Source organism: Cavia porcellus, unplaced genomic scaffold (assembly GCF_034190915.1).
Source record: "Cavia porcellus strain 051 isolate PalLab524CR breed Dunkin Hartley unplaced genomic scaffold, mCavPor4.1 scaffold_28, whole genome shotgun sequence".
In the NCBI taxonomy this organism is placed as follows: Eukaryota; Metazoa; Chordata; class Mammalia; order Rodentia; family Caviidae; genus Cavia; species Cavia porcellus.
The window spans coordinates 45,098,067-45,122,551 of NW_026947511.1; the positions used below are offsets into that span (position 1 = coordinate 45,098,067).

General features: G+C 55.6%; 2 protein-coding genes across 8 annotated transcripts in view; one reads left to right on the forward strand and one right to left on the reverse strand.

Annotated features, from left to right (window-relative positions):
* Positions 1-1,129: 1,129 nt before the first annotated feature.
* Bnip5 (BCL2 interacting protein 5) lies at positions 1,130-17,019 on the forward strand. Of its 2 annotated transcripts, none has more exons than XM_013156598.3 (12): positions 1,130-1,280; positions 6,023-6,624; positions 7,375-7,494; positions 8,984-9,048; positions 9,205-9,454; positions 10,406-10,537; positions 11,139-11,200; positions 11,290-11,542; positions 11,946-12,083; positions 13,104-13,168; positions 14,235-14,480; positions 16,106-17,019. In XM_013156598.3, exons 2-12 carry the CDS (start codon positions 6,027-6,029, stop codon positions 16,139-16,141), a joined length of 1,965 nt encoding a protein of 654 aa, XP_013012052.3. In that variant the 5' UTR covers positions 1,130-1,280; positions 6,023-6,026; the 3' UTR covers positions 16,142-17,019. The 2 variants fall into 2 exon arrangements, with proteins under 2 accessions (XP_013012052.3, XP_063095050.1); XM_063238980.1 differs by having other exon boundaries at positions 6,027-6,624.
* The window catches only part of Pnpla1 (patatin like phospholipase domain containing 1), a 35,472-nt gene continuing 27,542 nt past the window's right edge, over positions 16,556-24,485 (reverse strand). For 2 of the 6 annotated variants that reach the window (XM_063238981.1, XM_063238985.1), the window contains exons 9-11: positions 24,211-24,289; positions 20,036-20,141; positions 16,556-19,429 (exon numbers count right to left, since the gene is read on the reverse strand). In XM_063238981.1, the coding sequence (XP_063095051.1) occupies positions 20,037-20,141; positions 24,211-24,289 (184 nt within the window). In that variant the 3' untranslated portion in view covers positions 16,556-19,429; position 20,036. The remainder of the gene's footprint in view (positions 19,430-20,035; positions 20,142-24,210; positions 24,290-24,485) is intronic. The other 4 variants (XM_063238982.1, XM_063238983.1, XM_063238984.1 and 1 more) reach the window with 4 other exon arrangements.

A 24,485-nucleotide genomic window follows, 5' to 3' on the forward strand; every position in this document is an offset into this window, starting at 1 on the left:
TCATTTTTATTTTTTTTTTTCTGGTACCGGGGATCAAACTCACGACCTTGTGCTTGCCAGGCAGGCACTTGTGCCACTGAGTTAAATTCCAGACCCTACTTCCTATGTATTTTGCAATAGCTTCTCATGTCAGTGAACTCAACGGTGATTTCTGACCAATTTTTTTACTTTTATTGAAATAAAACTATGTTTGCTTTCTGATTTTCTTTTGAAGCAGAGTCTCACTTTGTAGTGCAGGCTGGCCTTGAGCTCACTATGGAGCCCTGGCTGGCCTAGAACTTACGGCAGTCCTCCTGCCTCAGCCTCCCAAGTGCTGGGATTATAGGTGTGTGCCACCTTGCCTGGCATTTTTTGAGATTTTTTTTTTTTTTTTGAGACAAGGTCTTGCTATGCAGTTCAGGCTGGCCTTGAGCTCACTTTGTAGCCCAGGTTGGTCTAGAACTTGCAATGATCCTGCTGCCTAAAACCTTCTCAAGTGCTGGGATTACAGGAGTGTGCCACCATGCCTGGAATGTTCTGACTTTTTGAAAACACATGTGTATTCTTCTTTATATTTTTTTATGATCCTTGTGCCTCAGCCTCCCAAGTAATTAGGATTACAGGTGTGTATCACCACGCTTGGCTACATATGTACTCTTAAAAAAAGGTCAGACACTATAGAAAGCGAAAACGGGCTTTTTAAGGCTTTTTAGGATGCTCTCTCAGGATTCACTGTCCATGGGGAGCAGGACTGGAGAACCAACGTCCAAACCGAGGCTCATCCCCAGGTCCGGAGTGCACGTGCCCCATCAGTGCCACGCTTCTGGATCCTCGGTCCCGTGGCTCTGAGACACAGAGGCCCCAGGGAGGCCACGCCCGATTCCCATCAGGGCCGCTTTCAGGCATGGAGCAGTTTTCTAGCTATTGATTTCTCACGGGGACTTGGGTGCCATAAGGAAGCTGTCAACTGAAACTGTTTTTCTCCAGGGTACTGAGCTAAGTCTCCTATCGGGGGCAGCGGGCAGCCCGGGCAAGGCTGAAACAGGTGGAGACCGATGGGCGGGGCCTGCCCCGGGATTGGCTGTCGCCCAGCTGGCTTTCTGGGAGATGGCCCTTTATAGACCAAGGTGCCCGGAGAGGCTGGCAACTGCCGGCAGCCACAGCAGCGTCCCCTCCCCGGGACTTCTGGGTCTGAGCCTGAGGGCTTCCGGCTAACAGGGAGCATTGCCCCACACAAGACCCTTGGGCTGGAGGTCCCACCCCAGGGCGTCCCCAGAGGAGGGCGACTTCCAAAGCTCCAGGTAGGCAAAATGCCACCCTTTTCTTCCGGGCTGGAGTGGGCCAGTATCTTGGGGTCCTGAAAGGAGAATCAACCCAGGACTCGGACCCTGATCCCAGACCCCCAGTTTTGCCGTTAGCTGCCAGCCTTTCCCTGGGCCTCAGTTTCCCTGTCTCTAGAGTGGGGTTCAGTGGTGTGATTCCCAACCGGATGCCACTGGAACAGCTCAGAGCCACCGTGGGTTTAAAGACCCTTGATCTCAAGTCCAGTACTGTTCTGACACCCCGAGCAAGCAGTCCCACTTCCTTGGGCCCCAGGTTCTTCATGGTCCGTGGGGGCAGCATTCTTTTTTTTTTTCTTTTTTCTTTTTTTGAGACAGGGTCCCACTACAGGGTCTGGAGGATTGCAGGTGTGACCCACCACGCCCGGCTCAGGGGCAGCATTGTTTACTGCACTCACTGGGCACAGCTGGACTCGAAGTGGGCAGGGCGGGGCTGTGCATTAGACTTGCTGTTTTTACCTGTGTTATTATTACCTGTGGTTGTTAAGCCTCTGTGATCTCTGAGGTCCCTGGAAGTTGGTTGAGGACAGGAAGGTTGTCCACTGCCTGGTGTGGTGGCTCATGACTGTAATCCCAGCACTCGGGAGGCTGAGGCAGGAGGATTGGCGTGAGTTTGAGAACAGCCTGGGCTACACAGTGAGTTCAAAGCCAGCCTAAATTGTCTCAAAAAATTAAATTAAATTAAATTAAATGTAAAAAGAGCTCTGGTTCCTGCTGGGGACCCAGCGGGCAGGGCTGGAAGATGAGCCATGGCCCCCACTGCTTCTCATGGAGCACGCATTGTCTGTCTGTGGCCTTGGATCGGGGGCAACCTCCAGGTGGGCTGGAGAGAGTGACGATTGCTTTTGGGGTTCTCCAGCTTTCTGAATGACATCCCCTGGGGCCCCATCCAAGTCGCCCCATGGTACCCGAAGGCCCATTTTTAGGGAGTTCATACCGTGGTGAGGGGAGTGCTGTGGGTGGATCCCGTTGTGTCCACAGAGCTCAGGCCTCAGAGCTCAGCACCCTCTGTCTATCCATGCCTGGGCCCATGCTGCAGTGGGCAGGGACCAGCTAGGGGGTCCCTAGGGAAGCATATGACAGGTCTGGAAGCCCCCGAAGACCCAAGCATCAGGGCAATAGACTGGAATCCACGTCTCCAGGGGCAAGGCGGCTTCTCCAGGCTGTGTGAGGGATGGTCACCTCCGGCTTGTACTCAGCCTAAGGCAGACATCCCCTAAAATATAGGTCAGCCACTATGGCCTGTTCTGTTTGGGAGGCAGGTGACCCCTCCCCCAGCTGCAGGTCCTCCTACGGGAATGTGACTCGGGGATTGCCACATTACAGGACATGCAAGGCCCTTCCACGTCCCCTCCCTAGGAGCCCCAGGAAGAGGTGGCACCTTGGGCTGTCACTGCTGAACACCTTGGGGGCAGGTGTGGAGCAAGGTAGGCCAGTGTCTCTGGGCAAGCTGACCACTTGTCCCTGGTCCAGGGCCTTGTGGAGGTTGAGGGTCCCCCCAGGAGCCAGGTGGCTTCCTGTCGAGGGGCCAGGTGCAGATGCCCAGGCCTGGGGACATGAGGGTGTGTCACTGTGCAGGATGGTGGTGAATGTGTGTGTGGGGGGGGGTGGCCTCTGCCAGCAGGAAGCAGGGAAGCTTTGTGTGTGTGTGTGAGTGTGAGTATGTGTGTGCATGAGTGTGTGTAGGGGAGAGAGGAAAGGACCCGGGGAGACCGAGTTGTGTCTGCGCACATCTAGGTGTTGGTTATTAAACCAGAGCGGGACCAAGGGCCCACGGCAAATGACAGGCTTGGTCATCTGGCTGCTGCCTTGTGCTTGGGGCTGAGGAAACACTGGTCTGAGCTTGTGCGGGTTCTGAGGGTCCCATAGGAGTCCGTGTGTGTGCCTGGTGTCCATGCGCATGTGCCACCCACGTGGTCCCTCGGTGGTAATGAATTGTTTACCGCATGAAGAGCAGGGCAGAGGAAGGCGGTGCCATACCTGGGACACGGGGCCACACAGTGAGAGTAACAGCACCAGGTGACCGATGAGGTCAGTACGCTACTCAAATAACAAAGGAGACCCAGCCAGGAGCAGAGGAAGAGCAGGTGACTTTCCCACTCCGGCCACGGCTATTCCCTGGGGTTACGTCACTTCTCAGCAGTCCGGTGATCTGTGGATCACTGGGATATTTCAGGGTTGCTTTGGACTTTGCTCTGAAATCTGCTCTGGGCCAAGGCAATAAACATGTTTACAAGATCGGCTTGGTTTCTAGGCCGAGGTGGGGGAGGGTGTTCCCTGAGAGCTGGGCCGAGCAACCTGACATACCAAACAAGAAAAAGAGGAAGGGGAGAGAAAGTCTTGCTTTGCTGAGTCCTGGATACACAGAATTTTACACTTTGAGCACCCAGAGGGATTGAACTGGGGCCCAGGCAGAGGATACTGAAGGCCTCCTAAGTCAGGCACAGTGGCGCACAGCTGTACTCCAGGCCTCGGGAGGCTGAGGCAGGAGGATTGCCCTGAGCTCTGCCTGCCCCGGGGACGCATCGGTACCTGGGCTTGGTTCTGGTCTGAGGTTCACCTCTGGCTGGGTCAGGCCACAGGCTGTTCCGAGGGGGGAGGCCACAATACAGGCATTTTTCCTGGAAAAACCACCAAGAAAGGACCAGAAGGGAATTGAGAAAAACCCAGACATGTACAGTTGTCTAACTCGTGGCCCGCAGGCGGAGGGACCCTCCCAGGTGGAATCGCTCGGCTGTTCCCAGGAGAAGCAGCACATGCTCTGAGATGGTGGAGCCCGATATGGCACTGGCAAAAAATGGTTTCCATGGCAACGGCAGCTTTATAAAAGCTTACTGTGCCTGTCTCCATCCGCATTAGCTGGGTGAGGGAGCTCTGGCCTCCGTGGGCTGGGCCCCCACAAACGAAGTTCGGGCAGGAAGAAGAGGGGCTGAGCCGAACACAGACAGGTGTCCTGCCCGCTCTGCTGGTTTTGTTGCTGAGAGGCTTTCCCGCCAAGCCTGTTCCATTTGTCCTGACCATGGACCCTTACAGGAGAAACAGAACCTTGTAATATTTCTGATTCAGCTTAGTTTGATGTTAAAATCAGAACCCTCAAAAAAATCAGAGCCCTCAGCCAGGTGTGCATCTGTAATGCCAGCACGCGGGAGGCTGAGGCGGGAGGGTCACCGTGAGTGCAAGGCTGGCCCGAAATACACCATGAGACTCTGGGAAAATGAAATGTCCAATAGTCCTGCACACCTACATTTACCTTCAAGACCTCGTGTTGCTAAAGACAGCGGGCGGGATGGAGCTGCTGTGGTCAGCACCATCCTCCCCGTCCTCCTGTCTTCTCCGCCCAGCCAGCAATGGCCAGCATATCCCCACAGCCGTATCCATCTCTCGGGCGCCACTGAGCACAATTCCTGGTGTGTGGGGGGTGCTTAGGCAGCCTGTGCTGAAAGAAATCGTAGGACCTGAGAGCCCTGCTTTCCTTGCAGCTGACCTCTGCCCCCCGCCCAGCCCCGGGCTGTGTTTGCGAAGCACAGCCAGGCTCCGAGCTTCCCAGAACAGGAGGCAGGTTCCCGGCTGGTGCAGGCGCAAATCACTCGGGTCCCAGGCGCACAGATGGTCCTCTTAAGGACACGTATGACACTGTTCACTGTGTCATACGTGTATTCACGTGTTCAGTGAGTGTTTATTATGTGCCAGACATTGCCCGGGGCTCTCAGGACTCATGGCTTAGCAGGACAGGCAGAGGGGAGAGAGTGGGACCCAGGTGCTTAACGCTCAAACGTAGACTGCGTGGGGAACTAAGTAACAGGGAAGGGGTACAGTGATGGGTGCTGAATGGGAAAGAAGAAGGTGGCATTTTAGCAGAGCCCTGAAGGAAGTGAGGGACGCGGCCATAAGCCTGCTGGGGGAGAACTTCTAGAATGTTCTGGTCAGGGTGAAGGACCTGAGGTGGGGCAGGACTGAAGGACGTTGAGCTGCAGTGAATAGGTGAGGTGTTTGGAGGTGACTCGGGCCAGGCTGGGGGGGCCGCCTCTGAAAAGCCTTGGACCCTGAGAGGAAGGGGCGCCCCCGGAGGCAGGAGAAGGGGACACGCAAATGTGCTTTCAAAGCCCCTGTGGCTGCTGAGGGGAGCCAAAGGGGGGCAGGGAGACCAGGCCAGGTGAGCGCCCCTGGGGCCCAGATGGAGGTGGTGTGGCAGGTGACACGCTCTGGAAGCGAAGCCAGCAGGAAAGAGGCAGGCAGGAGCACAGAGGTGGCATTTTCAGAGCTGCCTCAGGAAATATTCAGAGCGGCCGGAGGCTCTGGGCCAGTGAAGGCACCTGAGCTTCCCAAAGTACCAGGATGAGTATGGGTGGCCCTGGCTCCGGCGTATTAGGTTCCTGCAGCTGCTGTAACAAAATCCCACTGGCGTGGTGCAGTTCACACAAATTGCTTATCTTTAGTTCTGGAGCCGGAGTCCAAAGTCAGTCTTAGCAGACTGCATGAAGCCAAGAGCAGCACCATTGCCTCTAAGAGGCTCTGGAGGAGCCGGGACCGCTGGGAGGAAAGGGGGGATAGTGACAGCCCTACCCCAGGGGGGCGCTAGAGGGCTTTACACAGGACAGCAGCATGGGGACAGTGTCACCAATAGAGCGGCCATCACGGTCACAGAGGATGCAGGGGTCTTTCCCATGGGCCTCTCCTAAGGGAGCTGTTTGTTTTGGTTGTAGGCAGATGGAGAACCGGAGGGCCCCTCGGAGAGCCCGGTCCCTGGACAGGCCACGAGTCCTCAGGAAGGACTCAGAGACGTCAAGCTGTCAGTGCCTGTCACTGCCCAGCACACCCTGCAGGTGGGCACCCTGCCGAGCCATCGGCGAAGGGGCCAGAGGTTCCCAGAGCCTGGACTCGCCACCTTCGGGAGCTCAGGATGCTGAGGGTGCTGCAGTTCACACTCCGGAGGAGACGAGGGGGTTCCTCCCTAGCGAGCAGAGGCCTCCGCCAGACATCAAGAAGGACAAGGCCCAGTGGCGGGCCCAGCAGGGCTGGCTGAAGATGGTGCTGAACTTCCTCTGGAGGACGGGCTTTGAGGAGCCCAGAGACAAGGCCAGCAGGAGGCCGAAGGAGAAGGAAGAGCCCCCAGAGTCCCCAGAGACAGCTGAAGAACTGGGCCTCAGGAAGAAAGCCCTGGACAGGAAGGCCAGCCGCAAGAAACACGGTCACAAAAAGCATGGTGCTGCGGAGGCCGCGGGGAACCAGGACCGGGAGGCCCGGCCGCCCAGGACGGCTGCAGCCTCGCAGGCTGAGGACCCCGAAGCAGCCCTGGTTTGCAGGGGTGAGCAGACTGGCTGTCCCTGGGTGACCCAGGGTCCTTGCCTGAGGGCCTGGGGGCTCTGAGCCTCTGAGCAGAGGGGATGTGAACAGGGTAGGGGACGTTTGTCTGAGGTAGAACAGCACCATGGCCGAGCACTTGAAGCCAAACCACTTGGCTGCGTGGTAGCTTTCTTCTCCGAGCGGAAACGAGGTGGCTGCTGGCTCCTGGGTGGCCGTGGCCCATGGGGCAGTGTTTGGTGCACGGTGGTTTTCCGTGGCTCTGTAGCGCTCACTTGGACGAGCACAGGCGAAAGCAGGAAAGTGGGGTGGGGGTGGAGGGGCAGAGGGGGCTGCAGGCAGCTTTGAGGCCCTGGCTCTGGACCTTGGTTCTGGACACAGCTCCATCGGGAATAACCTGCCGCGTGAGTCTGAGCAAGCAGCTGCCCCAAGGGGCCTTGGGTCTGCGTGTGCGGGAGAAGGGATCTGGTCTCAGCGCACTGAAGGACACACACCTCTGTCCCGCACCGGAGCTCCCCGTGGTTTGCTGGGAAGCCCAGGATTTGCTGTGGGAGTAGCTGAGGTGTCCTGGCCTGAGGCAGCTGTTTTTAGATCAAAATCTCAGCACACTCTGGAGCTTGGGGGTGACTCTTAGAGTGAGCCACAGTCATGCCTGTGGTGCATATTTGGTGCTGTTTTGTGTGGGGACTGACAGATTAGGAGAACCTCACTGTCACCTGGATTAACACCTGCACGCACCCTCAATGTGTTCCAGGTGGACGGGATTCTGGTGACCACCTGTCCTTGCCCTCCAGAGGGGCCAGCGCTGGACAGTTGGATAGTTCACCCCAGGCCACAGGCTCTGGGCCAGAAGAGGAGCCAGGGAGGCCTGACCGTGAGTGGGAGTCCTTCATGGGCTTTCTGTCTATCACTGGTGGCTGCTACATACATGCACGGATCTTTCCAGGCTTCTTTGGCTTCTGACCACACCCACTTATTTTAGGGTCGCCCAGAAGGGAGGCTTAGGAATTAGAAAGGCTGTGGGAAAAGCTCCTGCCTTACATGCTAATGGGAATGGGGCTTTGTTTTTAGACTTGTAAAATGTATTTTGTTTTAAAAGCATGCAGATGAGTAAGGTCTGGGGCGTGGCTCCAAGGCAGAACGTTGCTTAGCATGTAGGAGGTCCCGGGTTCAAGGCCCAGCACCGATCAAATAAAATGTGCAGGAAAGTAGGAAGAACAGTTGGGTGCCCCTCTGTGTGCCTACGATCGTTAACTCTCTCAGTTCTCTGCACGTGTGTGGATGTATGTTTTTGTAGAATCTTTTTAGAATAAAACAATTCTTCTTCTCTAAATACTTAGGCAGAGGTCCCTAAGAAATAAGGCCAGTCCCAAACACAAGCCCAGTACCTTTATTTCTCCTAAGAAAACAATAATAATGCCCCAGCTCTGTGGTTTTTGTTTTTGTTTTTTTTTTTTTTTTGTCTTTTTCGTTTTTATCGGTACCAGGGATTAAACTCACGACTGCCTGCTTGCAAGGCAGGCGCTTATGCCACTGAGCTAAATCCCCAGCCCCAATTCCCTATGTTTTAAAAAACCATATTTTGAAGATGAGGATGTAGGGCCGGAATTGTAGCTCAGCGGTGCAAGTGCCTGCCTAGCAAGCACAAGGTCCTGAGTTTGATTCTTGGTACAAAAAAAGAAAAGAAAACGAGCAAGTTTGAGGTCTGTGCACCTGTCGGAGCATAACTAGAAGACATGGCCTTGGCTGTTCTGTGGGGTATTTAATTATTTTGTGGGTGTGGTTTTCTCACTGGAAAGGGAGTCAGCTGGAAGACAGAGCCAAAGAGCGAGACTCTTCTGTGCAAACAGTGGGCAGTGAGCGGAGGGCAGGCTGGGCACACGTCCTGGGTGAGGCCAGCGGGAGGAGGCTGTCCCTGTTTGTGGCTCCTCTGAAAGCTGGGGGTGCTCAGCTCTAGCCTGCCGCCACCTCCTTCCCGCCTTCCCTTTATCCCTACCCAATCCTGCAGCTTGGAAGATCAGATTTAGTCTCAGGAAGTGTTTCCAGGCCCCAGGGATTAGGATCCTCACTCCCAGGAAGAGTTGAAGGCCCAGAGGGAATAAGGGACTTCCCCAGAGTCAGCAGCTCCCCGAGCCCAGAGTGGGGGCTCACAGATAGGTGAAGTGGACGGAAATTAGCGAGCACCAGTTGGAAGCCTGACCTGGGTGTTAAATGTCATGCTTCGGCCACAGCCCCTGGGGCGCACTGCTTTTCTCCTGCCTTGGGAGCGGCTGCCCAAGACCCCACCCCCCTAAAACGGTGGCAGGAAGAGCACCTTAGGGAGAGACAGAGGGTGACGGTGGGTGCGCTGTGCTGTCTTCCAGAGGATGACGTCATCCGGATGATCGTGGAATTCCTCAAGAAAGTGGGAGACCAGTGGGAGGAGGAGGTGAGGACCAGCACCCCAGGAGCCCCCACCAGCCTCCTCCATCCAGCCCCACTGGGTCTCTTCCTACTCCTTCTGGGGCTCAGCACTCTGCTCCCCCGGGCTGGGGCCACCCTGCAGGATAGGGACCTGACTCAGTTTCCCCCTTGATCCCTACAGCAGTCTCAAGCCTCCCAGCCAGCAGTACTGCTGCAAAACCCAGCCCTGGGCTGCACGAGGAAGTCCCAGGAGAAAAAGCCCAGCAGCCACAAGCGGGCCTTTTCCCTCAAGAAGTACAGCTCAGAGGAGCCCCGGAGGGTGGCCACTGCTGACGTGCCCAGCCCCAGGGGCCGGCCGCCCAAGAGACCCAGCTTCCTGCCCCTCTGCATGGGTGGCGGTGGTCCCCGGCCCTCCACCTCCAGCAGCCCTGGTGAGCGGGTTCTGGCGGTTGCCATAGCAACACTGCTGGGCTGTGGAGACTTCTCAGGGCCGGGATTGGCTGCACTCCGGGTGGTGGGTCCTGGTCTGATCTCCAGCATGGGGAGAGGGGGCCAGAGCAGAGGGAAGGGCAGCCAGCCGGTCAGCTTCCCATGCTGACCCTGAGGTCCAGGCTGCCCACCTGAGCCCTGGACGGCTTTATGATCGGGTTCCCCAGTCATGCCCATCTCCGCAGCTGGGCTTCCCCATCATGCTGGTAGAAGAGGCCAGTGGCTTCGGGGAGGACTGGGCTGCAGATATAGCCTGGGTCTGAGAGTGGTGCTTTCTCTGTCATCCCAAGACTGTCCTCTTTCCCTGTCACACTTCTGTGTCTCAGTCCTCCTCATTGTCATCTTGGGAAGCCCAGTTCTTATCCTCTGACAGAGGAGGGGACTGAGGCCTGGGGAGGGGAGGGCCGTGTTCAAGGCCACAGCGCTCCTCAGTGATGGAACTGGAGCTGGGCAAGAAAAGGTCACCTGGGGAGGTGGTGCTAGCCGGGGACACAGCACAAGGAGAGGGGTGTGTGGACCCCAAAGAGCTGATGCCCAGGGTGGAAGTTCAGGCCTCGGGAGGAGGGATTTTCCTGCAGGGCCATCTGCCTGGTCCTTGGTGCCTGCCACCGGGTCAGGCACCTGCTCTTTGCCTGCCATGGATCCACATGTCCACATCCTGGAGGTGGAGCCCTGGGACAGGGAAGCCTGGGAGAGTGAGCTCTCAAAGCCCAGGGGAGGGCAGCTTGGTGTGGCTCACCTGAGGTGCCCACCAGCCCGGCCGCTTACCTGCAGAGCAGCAGGACCTTCTCGGAACCCAGCTGTGGTGCCTACTGCAGTCAGGGCCACCACCTGTGCGGAGTGGCCACCCCTGGGCTCACAGGACATACCCAGAATTCCATTCTGCTTGCCAGGCTGTGAAGGACCAGGAGCCCCCGAGGCCCCATCTGCAGACAGTGACAGCCCCAGCCCCCCTGAGCTCCCCACCCGTGCTGCATGCCAGAGACCCGAAGATGAGCTGCCGCTGGATGGAACCTCAGAATCCAGTCAGTACCCTGTCCGGGACTCCCCCAGAAACCCCTTAGGAAACTGAGTCACAGAAGGGTCCAAACCTCCCCTATGGCCACAGGCTGAGGAGCAGCGGGGAGCCCAGGCTGCAGCCTGGCCCGGGTCTGAACCTCAACTGTTCCAGGCAGCAGGTGTCACCTGGGGGAGGCAGACAGCAGACAATGGGGTGGGGGCACGGCCACGTAGGGGCCAGGGCTCCCTAGACAGCATGACCCTAGGGCCTGGGGTCCAATCTGCCCTCTCACCCCTGTGAGCCCTGGGGTCTCAGCTGTCTGTCTGGAAGCTGGGACAGTTGGAACCTCCTTCCTGGGGGTATCAGAGGATTAAATGACTGGGCTGGGGCCGGGGAGGGGGGCTGGACCCTGGAAGCCATCGGCACTCGTAAGATTTTATCCTTGGCAGAGTGGGCAGTCAGCTCCTTGAAGGGGACTGGCAGGGTCCTGTCTTATGGCCGTGAGGAGGAAGGGGCTGGGCCAAGGGCTGTGATGGTGACCAAGATCCTCTGACCGTCACCTCTGAACCAGAAGCCGTGGGGTAGTAGGGAGCAAAGACTGATCACACAGAGCTTTTCTGTTTTAGGTGAGTTCATGCGGATGATCCTGGGGCTACTCCAGGATGCGGAGGAGCAGGCTGGAGAGCAGGTGAGGGGCCATTCTGGAGCCCACGCGGCCCTCCCAGCGCCCCTCCTCCCTGCACTGCCCTGACTCAGTTTCTCTCCTCTCTCCCACAGCAGCCTCAAGTGCAGGAGGCCGACGCAGCTGGGGAAGGCCTGGCCCTGGCTGGCAGGTGGAAGGCGCAAGAGAAAAAGCCCAGCGGCCTCCGGAGAGCGTTTTCTCATAAAAGACACAGCTTCAAGGAGCCCAGGAGAGCGGGCGCTGCAAGGACTGGGGGGGCTGCCACCCCCGAGTCCCGGCCACCCAAGAGGCCCAGCTTCCTGCCCCTGTGTGTCGGTGGCCAGCGCACCTCCATCTCCTGCAGCTCTGGTGAGTGGGTCTGGGGTTACCATGGCGACGGGGGCTTCCGGCTTGCTTGGGCTTTCTGCCCAGGTCCAGTGGTTAGGGTCTCTGTCTGTCCACACTGAAGCCTGAGGACCACGTGTATACAGTGGTTCCCCGGCATTTATGGAGCATCTACTGTACCCCACCATCTCACGCGTCTCATCCAACCTGCTTGGGCCCTGTGCGGTGCAGCCTCCTGCTCCCACCCAGTGGATGGACAGAGTCAGCTTCGGACATGCTGAGTGACCCTGCCCAGCCCCGCAGAGCTGGAGAGCGGTTGTTCATGGGGTGGACTCGCTGGCCTGGCTGCTCACTCTTGACTGCCCTATTCCAGGCCGTGAGGGTCTGAGCCAGCTGCGAACGCTCACATCGGTACTTTTGCCCTCAGATGGAGAAGAACCAGAGTTCCTGGAGCCCTCGGCCGCAGAAGGGGCAGCCCCCGTGTTCCCAGAAGTGGCCTCGAAGGCCAGCAGCTGCACGCCGGACGGGGGGCCCCAGCCCCCTCAGGAGGGAGCCTGCAAATCTAGTCAGTACCTCCTGTCTCTGGGGGGTTCACTTGTGCTTAGATGTCACGGGCCAAACGGGATGGGGACGAGTCCCTGGGGAGCCGAGAAGGCAGCCGACACACCGAGGATTGCCAGGGGCATGGGTGGCCTTGTAAGATGGGCTGCAGGGCAAGATCGCAGGTGGCGGGGGGCACCTGTCTCTTGGGCAGGGCTCGACTGCCCTCTTGGGGTTTGCATGAATCGTACACATAAAACCCTAGTTCAGCCAGGCCTGGCGGTACACACCTGTAATCCTAGCAATTGGGAGGCTGAGGCAGGAGGATCACTGCAAGTTGGAGGCCAGCCTGGGCTACGTGGTGAGACTCTGTCCAAAAACCAAAACCTTGGTTTGCTCTGCCCTGGTAACTATGCCGTGTGGGTAGACAGATGATGTGTAGGTGTATGTGGGACCTGTAGCACTAGCAGATTTCAGAGGCATAAACATTTCCACCTGGTCAATCACAAAGTGCCAGCAGGCCCTTCCTGCCTGTTTGCCATGACCTTGGGGTTGGGTACTCTGCGGGCCCAGGGGACTGATAACCAGACAGCACCGTGTGTCCCCTCCTCAAATTCTGATGAGTGGCTCCTACTCCACGTTTCCATTCTTGATGCGGGGCCCCTCAGTTTTCCCATCTGTCAAATGGAGCCGAATGGTTACTGGTGAGGCCTAGCTGGCCGGAGCACCTTCTGTTTCTATGAAGCAAAATTACACAAAAGCCCGAGTTTAAGGAAAGACTTTTCCATGCTGGCTATTACTGATCTGTGTGCCCCATGGTACATAAAACTCACAGCCTTTATTGACAGTTGTTTGGTGACAGTGTTCCAGTGGGGGGGGGTGAGACACCACCCAGGAACAATCTCCCCTTCTTTTTTTTTTTTGGTCTTTTTCCTTTTTATCGGTACTGGGGATCGAACTCACAACTGCCTGCTTGCAAGGCAGGCGCTTATGCCGCTGAGCTAAGTCCCCAGCCCCTAATTTCTCTTTCTTCTTCCTCCCTCAGAGGAGCTCATCATTTGCAAGCTGGTGGCTCTTCTCCAAGAGGTGGATGGCGAGTTGGGGAAGCAGGTGAGTCCTCTCCAGCGCTGTGCTCCCCAGCCTGGTGCCCGGACCTCATCTGCCTACCCCTGAGACCCGGGTCCCTTTCAATCTCTCCATCTCCATGCTGGACGTGTCCCTTAACTTCTCTGAGACTCAGTGTCTTGTTTTGCAAAATGGGGGATGTATGGATCAGCTTTCCTGTAGCTGGACACAATATCTGACACCCACAAGTTAAAGAAGGACAGGTTTGATTTGGCTCCCATTTGAAGGGGTTCAGTCCATGTAACCATGCTGGCTTCCAAGCAGACATCATGGCGGAAGGGGGTACAGACAAAACTGCTTAGTTCACGGTGGCCAGGAAGCAGAGCCAGGGAGCAGGACCAGAGAGGGAGAGATCAAGGGACCCAGGGACAAGGCCACGCCTCTTGATCCTCCCAGACACACCCACAAATGTGCTGCACCAATCCCCTGGGTGGATCCCAAAGCTATCAAGTTGACACTATCCATTTAACCATCACAAGGGAAAATCACCTACTTGACCAAAGGTGCCCACATAGAAACTGCCAGACATAGCAAGAGGAGCCAGTGGTAGTTACAGCAGAGTCTGTCATACTCGAGGAGGCTCCCGTCTGCAAGCAGACCCTCCCCAGTCCTCACCCCTCAGCTGGAGCTCAGCCCCATGTCTCAGAGCCCCATGTCTCTGTGGCCCTTTGGCCCCAAAATCTCCTCCTGCTCTGAGGCCCCTCCGCATCCGTGGGCCCCTGATTCTGTAACAGAAACCTCCCTGCCCTTGAGAAAAAAGCTCCTGGGGGAGACTTGTAGGTCCCATGCAAGGGGGACAGGTTACAGATGGGACAGTGGTGCCCAGGCTTTACCCACCACCAGCACAAGGCCCACCTTGCAGCCACCAGGGGACCCAGGGCCTCTCTGGGAACAGGATTTGGCAGCATGGGAATTTTCGCTGCTGGGGTGACATGCATGTGTCAAAACCAGGGCCAACCATGCTGGCCTGGCTGCATGGAGCTTGGGGGTGGGGGCCTGGGGGAGGAGGACCCACCAGCAGTCCTAATGCCGCCTGCATCTCTGCTTCCAGATCCAGAGACACCCCAGCTTCAAGAGGTTTTTTTACGAGTTCTCAGACTCCGCCCTCAGGAAGCTGGTGGCCACCCTGAGCAGCCAGCAGGCCCACCTGGCAGACGGGGACGGGGGCCTCCCCACGAGACCGTTCCCGTTCACCTTGGGCCTGGGCAGCAGATACACTGACAGCCACAGGCGCACCATCTGCAGCCTCATGGGCTCCCGAGGGGGAGCCCAGACCCTGTCCAGGGAGGCCCAGCCGGTGAGAGAGGGGGCCAAAGATGGTGGCACAAGGGACCCCAGGGCCTGGGCAGCCCGCAGCGATTCAAATGCCACCACCTCCCGAGGGCCCCCGGGACAGTTATAAACCACAAGGACTCTTCTCCTCCCCAGGGTGTCACTGGTCAGCACCGGCCCTGGGCAGCAGGGTTTCCAGGTCTCGATGTTGGCAGGGAGACAGGAAGTTGGCTCGTCCCTCAGCTGCCGTGTTAGTACTTTATGGGTTCTGCTGGTGACTTCTCAGTTCTAGACTGCTGGAAAATTTAAATAACAATAAAGGAAGGTTATATTTCAGATAAGGGTGGTGGAGGCAGACAAGAAGGCTCCATGGGCTGCTGGTTTGGGCAGGTTTCCAGAAGGGAGCGGGCACTGCCCAGCCGCAGCTGACCACTGAAATCAGCCGTCAGCCTCTCACACTCTTTCCCTCTCTCTCTCTCTTTTTTTCCTTCCTTCCTTCCGTCCTTCTTTCCTTCCTTTCTTCCTGCAGCATTGGGAATTGAACCCACTGAGCCACATCCCCAGCCTCTTTTAAAAAATTCTTTTTTTGCTTGAGACAGGGTCTCGCTAAGTATCTGAGTTGCCCAGGATAGGCTCAACTTTGCAGTCTTCCTGCCTCAGCCTCCCAGAGTACTGGGCTGACAGCAGTGGGCCATCGCACCTGGCTACTTTGTAATGGCTTTCCTGTCCTGCCTGAGGCTCCCCCAGAGCCTCTGAGAAATTCCTGTGAAAGATAACAGTGGAATTTTAAAAATTCAGAAGTTTCCTGTTTTCTGGTGGGGTCTGATGATCGTGTGGTCCACTTGAGATAATCTGCCCGCGCAGTCAGCCCGATCCGATCCGCAGGGCAGAGCTACCAAATGAAGGCTTGGCTTTAAAATAACCAACAGGACCAGGACTATGCGGGCCAGAGGGCCCCTGGGAAAGCAGACCTTCTCAGCGAGGCTACCGTCCTTGGACATGCTCTACCTGCCTGTCCGGGGTTTACCTTCCGAGGCCCTTGGCAAGCCTCTCTAGGAAGCTGGCCTTCCCCCGCAGGAGTCGGAACTCGCAGACACCCTGGTCCCGGCTGGCTGATTTTCCCGGTGTGGATACCTCCTGACCCTCCTGGGCCTTTCTTTTCTCAGCCTCCCTGTCTTCTCCCCCAGCCTGGGGCTCACGGACAACCTGTCCCCCAGGGCTGGTTAGAGAACATCTTCAGGGCTGATCTAAATTCCTGGCCTGAAAGTTTCAATTTTGCCATCGTTGGTAGTCATGAGCACAGCTCCTGGTTTTAGGGTTCCTTCTTCCATTCACTCGTGTATTTGCTCACGCATGTGTGCAAAGCACGGTGAGGTGCTGGGGAGGCCTGGCCTTCAGCGACCTCACATGCTGGTGGAGGAGACTAGGTTTAACGCAGCCGAATGCCCAGGACCGGCAGCTGAGGTGGCAAGCAAGTTAATCCCGGGAGGCTCCCAGGAGGTGGCAGGCATTGCTTGTGGCCAGCAAGGATGGGAGGCGGTGGGCGGGGAGGGCGGATGGGGACAGCCCTGTAGCCGTGGCAGCTGGGAGAGTGAAGACTCACAAACCTCCGGGCTGGGGCTGAACTGTATGTTCTCTTCCTCCTCCCAGAACCTCACGAGTCCCGACTGTCAAAGTCCGGATTAAGAGTGATGCCTAGAACTGCAGCTCCTGTCTTAGCCAAACAGTTGGTGCCTTAGGCCGGGAGCCCCGAAGCTGCTACCTAACCCCTCAAATCCGAGCTCCACCCATGACTCTGAAGACCGCACACCACTGTCCTAAAATGTGTGAAGCCTTAAGACTGCAGGTGGTGGGGGGTGCTGGCTGAGCCCTGGACCAGAGCTAGCTGACCCCAGGGCAGCGCGGGACCTGCGGCCAGACTGGACACAGCCCTCTACTCCGTGGGATCCGACAGAAGGCCCTTGACACCTCCCTGGGCCCTGGAATTCTGTGGCCAGAAAAGTGAGGGGACACCTTGTACCTCGGCTCCTGTGACCGGCTGAGGGTCAGTGAGAAGCCGGATGTGAAGAGTTTCAAAAATATCTGATGCCGTGTCCGGGGTACAGTTAGGTTATTTTTATTAGAGCAGGAAGTAGGAGAGGGGGCTTGTGGCGGACCTCCATGGACAGCAGCCTGGCATGCGCTGCATAAAAGCCCTGTACCCTAAAAGGCACTGTCACATCGCGGGAGATGGGGTCTAGAAACTCATAATGACAATTTCCCAGCTGGGGGCAGTAAAGGGTCTTTTTTTTTTTTTTTTTTTTTGTATTTGCACAAAAGTGAGGGCAAGAGCGGAGGTCCGTTAGCTTTGCCCACCCATGCAGACTGGGCAGGGCTGCTCTCCTCTCGGGTTATTCCAGACAGGGGTCAGGATCGTGGAGTTCCTTTGACAGAGGTCAGGAACCTTTCATGTGTAATTTCTTATTGCAGTGATGAGCTTTAGGCTGAACAAGTCCCCGATGCTGGCATCCGGGTCTCACTTTTTTTTAAACCATGTTATTGAGTAATAAAGAAATGGGCCTGCACAGGTGTGAGCTGTGTTATCCTGATGGAGGCGAGACTCATGTCCCCCTGGCGCACCCCAGACAGCTCGGCACCTGCAGGGCTGTGGGCTCCGCCTCCCGGGCCCCATCCGGACCCTGTCCACGTTTCCCACCCGTGGGTTGACAAATTGCTGAGACATTGAAAGAAAGAAAGAAATTGAAAGAAAGAAAGAAAGAAAGAAAGAAAGAAAGAAAGAAAGAAAGAAAGAAAAAGTCTCAGATTGGGTGTCAGGTGGCCCAGGTTTGGGTGATGACTGTGGGGACAGATAGATGCTTGTCCTCCCAGACTGATGTTTGGGAGCGCTGTGACTCTCAGGTGGGGGCTCATTATAAGCCCCCCCAATCTGAGACCAGTACTGATTTAATAGTCCCCAAATTCTGGTCCCAAATTCTGCCCTCAAAACCAGGGTAGAAATTGCCAGAACACAGCAGATGGTCAGGAAAACAGTCCCCGGTGGGAAGGGGCGGAAGACGCCCTCTGCACTCCCCGGACATCGGTGTCAGCTTTTCACACCTCGGTCCCAGTTCTGAAGGCTCACGTCACACGTGGAGGAGCTCGGGATGGCGTCCTATGCCTCATCTTGCAGAGGAGACATGCACCTACCCAGCGGACACTTTGTGGGAGCACTGGGTGTGGGAGACCCTGGTGCTTTAATAGCCTTTTGAAAGATGGGTGCAGGACACCATAACACAACCTCACGCTGTCCCCTGAGAAGTCAGAGATGATCCAGCTGGCTGAGTGGGAGGCGTGGGCGTCTCTCAGACCCACTTTGGGGAACAGGCCAGCATCTGGCCTTGCCCTTGGCACTAGTGAGGCCTCCTCATGCTAAGCTCATGGCAGTCACCCAAACACTGATAGGGCTTGTTGGTTAGAAAAGATCGAGAAGCCAGTGGGTGGGGAACACCTGTGCTCTCCGTGCTCTGGGAGGCTGAGGCAGGAGGATCAGAAGTTCAAGTCCAGCCTGAGTGACTCAGCACCACTCCATTTCAAAAAAGGGCTGGGGACATAGCTCAGTGCAAAGGCCCTGAGTTCAATCCCCGGTAAGGGAAGGGAGGGATCAAGAGAGGGAGTAAGAGAGAGATACAGAGAGAAAGGAGAGAGAGAAACCAGCTAGGGCTGGCAGATTTAGCAAATACAAATATGGGAAGCCCAATTAATTCTGAATTTCAGATAAACAACAAAGAATTGCAATATGAAGGGACATTCTTCTATACAAACAATTATTCAGTGTTTATCTAAAATTCCAATTGAACAAGATGTCCTGTGTTTCATCTGGAACGAATGCAAGAATAATCTTCTTAATTACCTCAAAACATGGGAAATTAACCAGAATTCAGAGACATCCACAGGGGATTTACTGATCCTTGTAACTGAACCAACAGTAAAAGCGTAGGTTCTGCCCGGAGGCGATAATTATTAGTGAGTTCGAGTCCCCTGCGCTCCCGGGAATAAGACGGGATCCCTCTCTCTTCCACAAGGGATTCCAAAGGCCTGCAGCAGGGGTCACCCGGGGTCCCACCTTGTCCCCACCTGCAAACCCTCAGCTGCTGGCCTCCCACTCAATGTCCGTTTCGTCCCCTGCTCGCTGTTAAATGCGGGCTCCCCCAGCTGCTTTGCCTTCCAGCAGGGTGCTGGAGTTTGCATCCTGGGATTTGTTAAGCAAATGAGGCTGGGGTGTGGGGAGCCTCTCCTCTCTCTAGGAGGCTGAGGGCACCTCTTTTCCTAGCCAGGCTGGAGAGATCGAGGCTGAAGACGCCTTTCTCCTGGACCATCTTCACTGAGGCGTGGACAGCACACATCTGCTGTCCCCCAGCGGTGCCTGGGAGGGGACATCTGAGGTCCTGCGGCTTTGCATTTTGCACAAGCACAGCCAGACTCCGGAAGTCCGAGCCTCCTCACTGCGGAATCTTGGGGGGCTTTGGAAGACCCGGAGGTCCAGGCTGCGTGCCAGGCTGACTCTGGCGGTACCCAGTGCACCCTTGGGCACCCCGAGAGAATAAAAAACAAACTGAAAGAGGAACTTGGTCTCTGGACACTGGGGAACAGCACAGGGTGTCTTTGGCTGCCTGAGGTTTGCCCCTGGTCCAGGGGAGGAGGAGGTGACACCTCTGGTCCAACGGGACGGGGCGTCTGGGCAGGGCGTCCGGACCCCAGCAGGCTGGGGAGGCAGAGAGACTGTGGAGACAGAAGCTGCTCAGGACCTGAGTCCTAGTCACCACGGGCAGCGGCAGGTGTCACCCACGCAGGCCTGGCTGGGAGGATGACTGAGATCCTCCAGGTGACGCCCGGTCCCGCATCCTCTGGTCTCTGGTCCCCAGGTCCCCAAGCCCTCGGGTCCTCTCACGTTCTCTCCTGGTCCAGCACGGGTATTCTCTCTTGCCTCACAGCTTCCTAGGCAGAAGATAAGGAGTCATGATTTCTGAGTCCCCCCAGTTTTAACTTTAGCACCCGCTCAGAACAGTCCCCCAGTTTTAATCACGGAGCAGGCCCCGTGGCAGCCAAGCAGACACACGCAAACTGGAAATCTGGGTTACACCAAAAGCTACCTAAGGGCTTCACTTCATGACACAGGGATCCTCGCTGCTCTGCAAATGGAGTCTCCCCTGGGAGGTGACAAAGGGACATTAATCAGTTTATAAAAGTCCAGTTGGCACTGAGTTATTCAGGAAGAATGTGAGGGTTGAGGGGTCTCTAGAGGTCACCGAATACAGCTGTACGGATTGTGCACTGAACAAGTACGGGCCATGTAAAGGGAGCGGTGGATTCACGCAGGTGTCTTTGCGGTTCTCTGGCCGCCTTGTTCTAACAGCAGCCCAGCAATTTTCCAGCTGCTGGCAGTCAAGTCCCCCAGGAGAGGCACTGTTTTCACAGTGCTGTCTGGGCCCAATTTGACCTTGACTGTCCCAGGAAGAGAGCAGGGTGGGGGCAGAGATGAACCCAGGGTCATCTGGGGTCACCACAGCAGCCTGGGGTGGGGGACAGCCCAGCATTGCATACCTCAGGGCCGCCATACGCCTGGCTCCGGCTGGGGTGAGGCCTGCAGGTGACCCACACGGTCCCAGGGGCGGACAGCAGAGCCAAGTCCAGCGTGCAGGACGCAGACCTGGGTGGAGGAAGCCAAGGAGGCTGGGTGAGGAGACACCAAAGAGCGTCACTGGGAGGCCAGTCCTGAGCCCTGGCTTCCTGGCTGTGCCACAGTGGCAGGTCGCTTGCCCTCTCCGAGCCTGGGGACGGCCCCTGCACCATGGCGCTCAGCGGGAGACAGTGCAAGCCCCTGGTGCTCAGAACGCGGGCTCCAGGAGGGGTGGGACTGCCCGGCTTCTTACCCAGGTCATCTCAGAGGGGCCCGGGACTTCAGGGGGCTCGGATTTCCTGGTCCTGGGGGTTGACCCTACGGCTTGGCTTTCACTTGGAGCTACAGCTCCAGGCTTTTTTTTTTCCAATTTGGAGAATTCCCCCAGCAGGGACTCAAACTTGTACCCATCTGAGCAGGGAGTGGTGGTGCATGCCTGTAATCCCAGAACTCTCGGAGGCTGAGGCAGGAGGACTGCAAATTTGAGCCCAGCTTGAGCAGTTTAATGATTTAGGGAGATCATGTCGGAAATTTTAAAAAAGGAGTGACTAGGAATGTAGCTCAGCGGGGAAGTCCTAGGTTCACCCGCTCAGCACCATAAACAAACAAGCAGAGCTCACATCTACATCGGTAAGGTTCTTGCTGTCAAAGAGCAATCATAGAGTTTTGCTTTTTCTGAGCTTTTTCCATTTTAGAATTGCAAGTGCTGAGCCTGTGTGATTTCTTTTCTTTTCTTTTCCTTTTTCTTTCTTTCTATTTTTTTTTTTTTCTTTTGTCTTTTTGAGACGGGATCTCGCTATGCAGTCCAGGCTGGCCTTGAGCTCACTGTGTAGCCCAGGCTGGCCTCAACTCACAACGACCCTCCTGCCTCGGCCTCCCGAGTGCTGGGATTACAGGCGTGCGCCACCACGCCCGGCTCAATACCTGTTTTGTGTGCACCAGCTAAGCTTGTGTGGCAGTGTTCCTGGTGCCAGGTAGCTGTGACGGTGACAAAAGTTGTGGAGACAATGCCAATGTCTGTGTAGAGGGGACGCTTACAGATACAATGCTATCCTCACACCACATGAACCCTGGGGGCCGGTGACAAACTGGAGAAATCTGTATTTGGCAGAGGAAGCACTAATGATATGTGGCTTCATTCAAAGCAGGCAAGACAGCAGGATGTAGCACACGGGATCAGGGCTGTCGGCACATGCTGAGTGAATGTGGAAAGGTTTTACCCACACATCCCGTCTGGGTCGGGGTGGGCCTCCTGGAAAGCGTTACTCTCCAGTTCTGCTGCTCTCCAGGGGCAGCTTTTCTGGGTAATGCGTCTACGTTGGGTTTTAGAAGCAGAGAAAGCAGTAAGATTGGTCATCCTATGAGAAAGGCAGGTGTAAGACTCTATGTACACAGATGATGCCTCTTTCAGGTGGGCTAAAGTATCAGGCTCCAACAGACACTGCCCTGTCCGGAGCCACAAAGTGACTTCTTCCTGCGTGGGACACACCCAAGGGCCCCCACATGCCAGGGCTCTGCTGTCCGACCTGACAAGGCTTTGGTACCCAGAATTTACAGGACACTCTCACATTCTGCTTCTAGAGTGAGTCCCAAGTAACAGGGGGTGACAGGAAGGCGGAGGGTGTGGGGGGAAACTGAGGCTCTCATTCAATAAAGTGACCCGGCTAGTTGAGAAATGAGGCTTGGACTTTCCAACTTGAGGCTCCTGCCCCCCATGCTCCCGTCACCGTCATGGCGGACAAACTAACTGCTTCGTGATCACATCCAGATAGCGGGGCAGCCAAGCTGGTCGGATCCCGAGTTTGCTGCCTAGCAACTAACTGTGTGGCATGGGGCGGTCGCTTAAGGTGTACACCACAGTCCCTGGGACATAATGACTCTATATGTTTATTATTATTATTATTATTATTATTATTATTATTATATTTACATTTGAATAGAGAGGAACTCATGGGAGAGGCTCTCTGATGATTTGAAAATTTGGAGGAGTTGACAGACTTGGTAGCAACGGGAGGATTTGGGGGCCCAATGAGTCTTCTCCTTCTCCATTCTTAGCCCAGTTTGGGGCCTGCATACAATGTGGGAGCAGATGACCACTGCACTTTTACTGCAGGAGAGTCAAGACCAGCAGAGAAAGCCAGGTTGGCCCCCACATCCAGTCCTGCTCCCGAAAAGGACCTCTCCCATCACCACTGTTACTCAATGAAAGGGACGCAGAACACAGTCAAACCTGACAGGTCCCCAGGCCGAGCTACAGCAGCCAACTCATGGAAGACAGAAATAAATGCCTGTTGTTTTAATTCACTGGGATTGGAGGGTGGTTTGTTACACAGCATTATCCTTGGAGCAAAAACTGACTAATACAACCTACATCAGAGTATGCATAGAAACCTATATTTAAATGATAACCCTGATTAATGTACCCAGATTTCTGCCCATACGTTGTTTTTTTTAACTTTAACTTTTTAAAGTTAGGTGGGATCGAACTCACAACCACCTGCTTGCAAGGCAGGTGCTTAGCCGCTGAGCTAAATCCCCAGCCCCTGTCTATAAGTTTTTATTGTTGCCTCTCTTTTGCTGAAGGGATGTCAGCTGTGGACCATGAATGTCACAGCATGTCTTATGACTGTAATTTGGGAGGAAATGACCAGATGCCTCCTCCTCCAGGATCCCTCCCTCTTCTTTCCATTTTGTCTTTTTAATTGTAGTGGAAATTGAGCCAGGGCCTTTGCACTGACCTACAACAACCCCAGATCATTTTTAGTTTTTATAAATCAAGGTCTCACTCAGTCACCAAGTTGTCTAGATCGAGCTTGCACTGCCATCGTCCTGCCTCAGCCTCCCAGAGCACGGGCACCTTTGAGCTTCTCTTTTCTACCCCTCACCCAGACCTCTGCAGCTCGACTGCCGTCAGCCTGTGTTAGAGTCACAGGCTCAGCTGCCAGGCCCAGCCCTGTGGCCACGCAGCCCTGCCCCTGCAGTATGTGCTGTTTTAGCTCAGCCCTGGGCTGCCCTGCCTGTGAGCCCAGGGACCCAGGTTCTGCCCCCTCCCTTTCTTCCCTCTTTCATTTTATTTTCTATCTTATCGAGATACTGGGACTTGAACTCAAGGCCTTCGCACTGAGCTTTATCCCCAGCCCTTTTATATTTTGAGTCAGGATCTCATTAAACACTAAATTGCTCTGGCTGGGCTCAAGTGTGCGATCTTCCTGCCTCAGCCTCCCAGAGTGCTGGGATGACAGGGCTGCTCCCCGTCCTCCTTTTAATCTCCCAAGGGACACGAGGGTTTGGCCCTCTTCCTGAGGGGCCCTGAGACTCCCCTCCATCATGCCATTCCCTGCACCGAGGAGGCATCTGTCCCGGTGCTGGAGGGGGCTCTGAGCCCGCAGCGCCGCCCTCTTATAAATCTTGAGTCTTCTTGGGGGGTCGGGCAGCCGGAAGGGAGCCCCTCTGAGTGATCAGGGGTTTCTGATCCATGAAGGATGGAAGCCAAGGGAACAGCAGTGTGGTTCTGTCCCATTCAGAAAGGACTCCGATAACCCAGTGAAGCAGTGTATTAATACTCAGCCTGGCTTCCTGTGAGGCTTCGTGTGAAATCCATGAGTCTGTCTGTCTGTCTGTCTGTACCATGTGCCTTTCAGGGAAATGTTATGATTCAGTGAAAAAACTTGATTTAGGCGAGGCTCAAAGTTGAGCAAATTATCCTTTTGGTCACTGGCCTTATGCTTGGTCTGGGGTAAATTATTGAAAGTCAGAGACTAAGTTTATCTTTGATATTTTCAGAGCTCAGGAGAGTGTTTGGCACTTAGCAGGTGCTCGATAAATCATTAAGTCAACAACAGCACCACACAGTGACCAAACTGACCCTGACTGGGCTCTTAGCTCCACGCTGGAGTGGTACATGGTGAGGTTGGCCTGGTTTTAGGCGTCTGTTCAGAGTCACTGGAACACCTACTTAGGGGAAGCTCTACTTTTCCTCCTTATCTTTCAAGCAATTCACCTAGTTGATTGCCCTACGTCTCACAACTGCATGAACTGACATCATGCCCATTTTGCAGGTCAAGAAACTAAGGCTCAGGTCAGGCATAGTGGCATGTACCTGTAATCCCAGCACTGGGGAGGCTGAGGCAGGAGGATCACCACAAGTCTGAGGCCAGCCTGGGCTACAAAACAAGACTCTGTGTCAAAATAAATAAGTAAATAATAAATTGAAAAGAAAAAGAAAGAAAAGAAGAAACTGAGCGTCAGAAGATCAAGGGTCTTAACCATGATCACTAAGCAAGACAGATTTTAGGTGGGGGGGCCTGACTCTGAGGCCCCGGCTCCCTGTGCTCCTCCCTCCCGGCCCTTAATGTCTTTGCAGTGTCCTGCAGA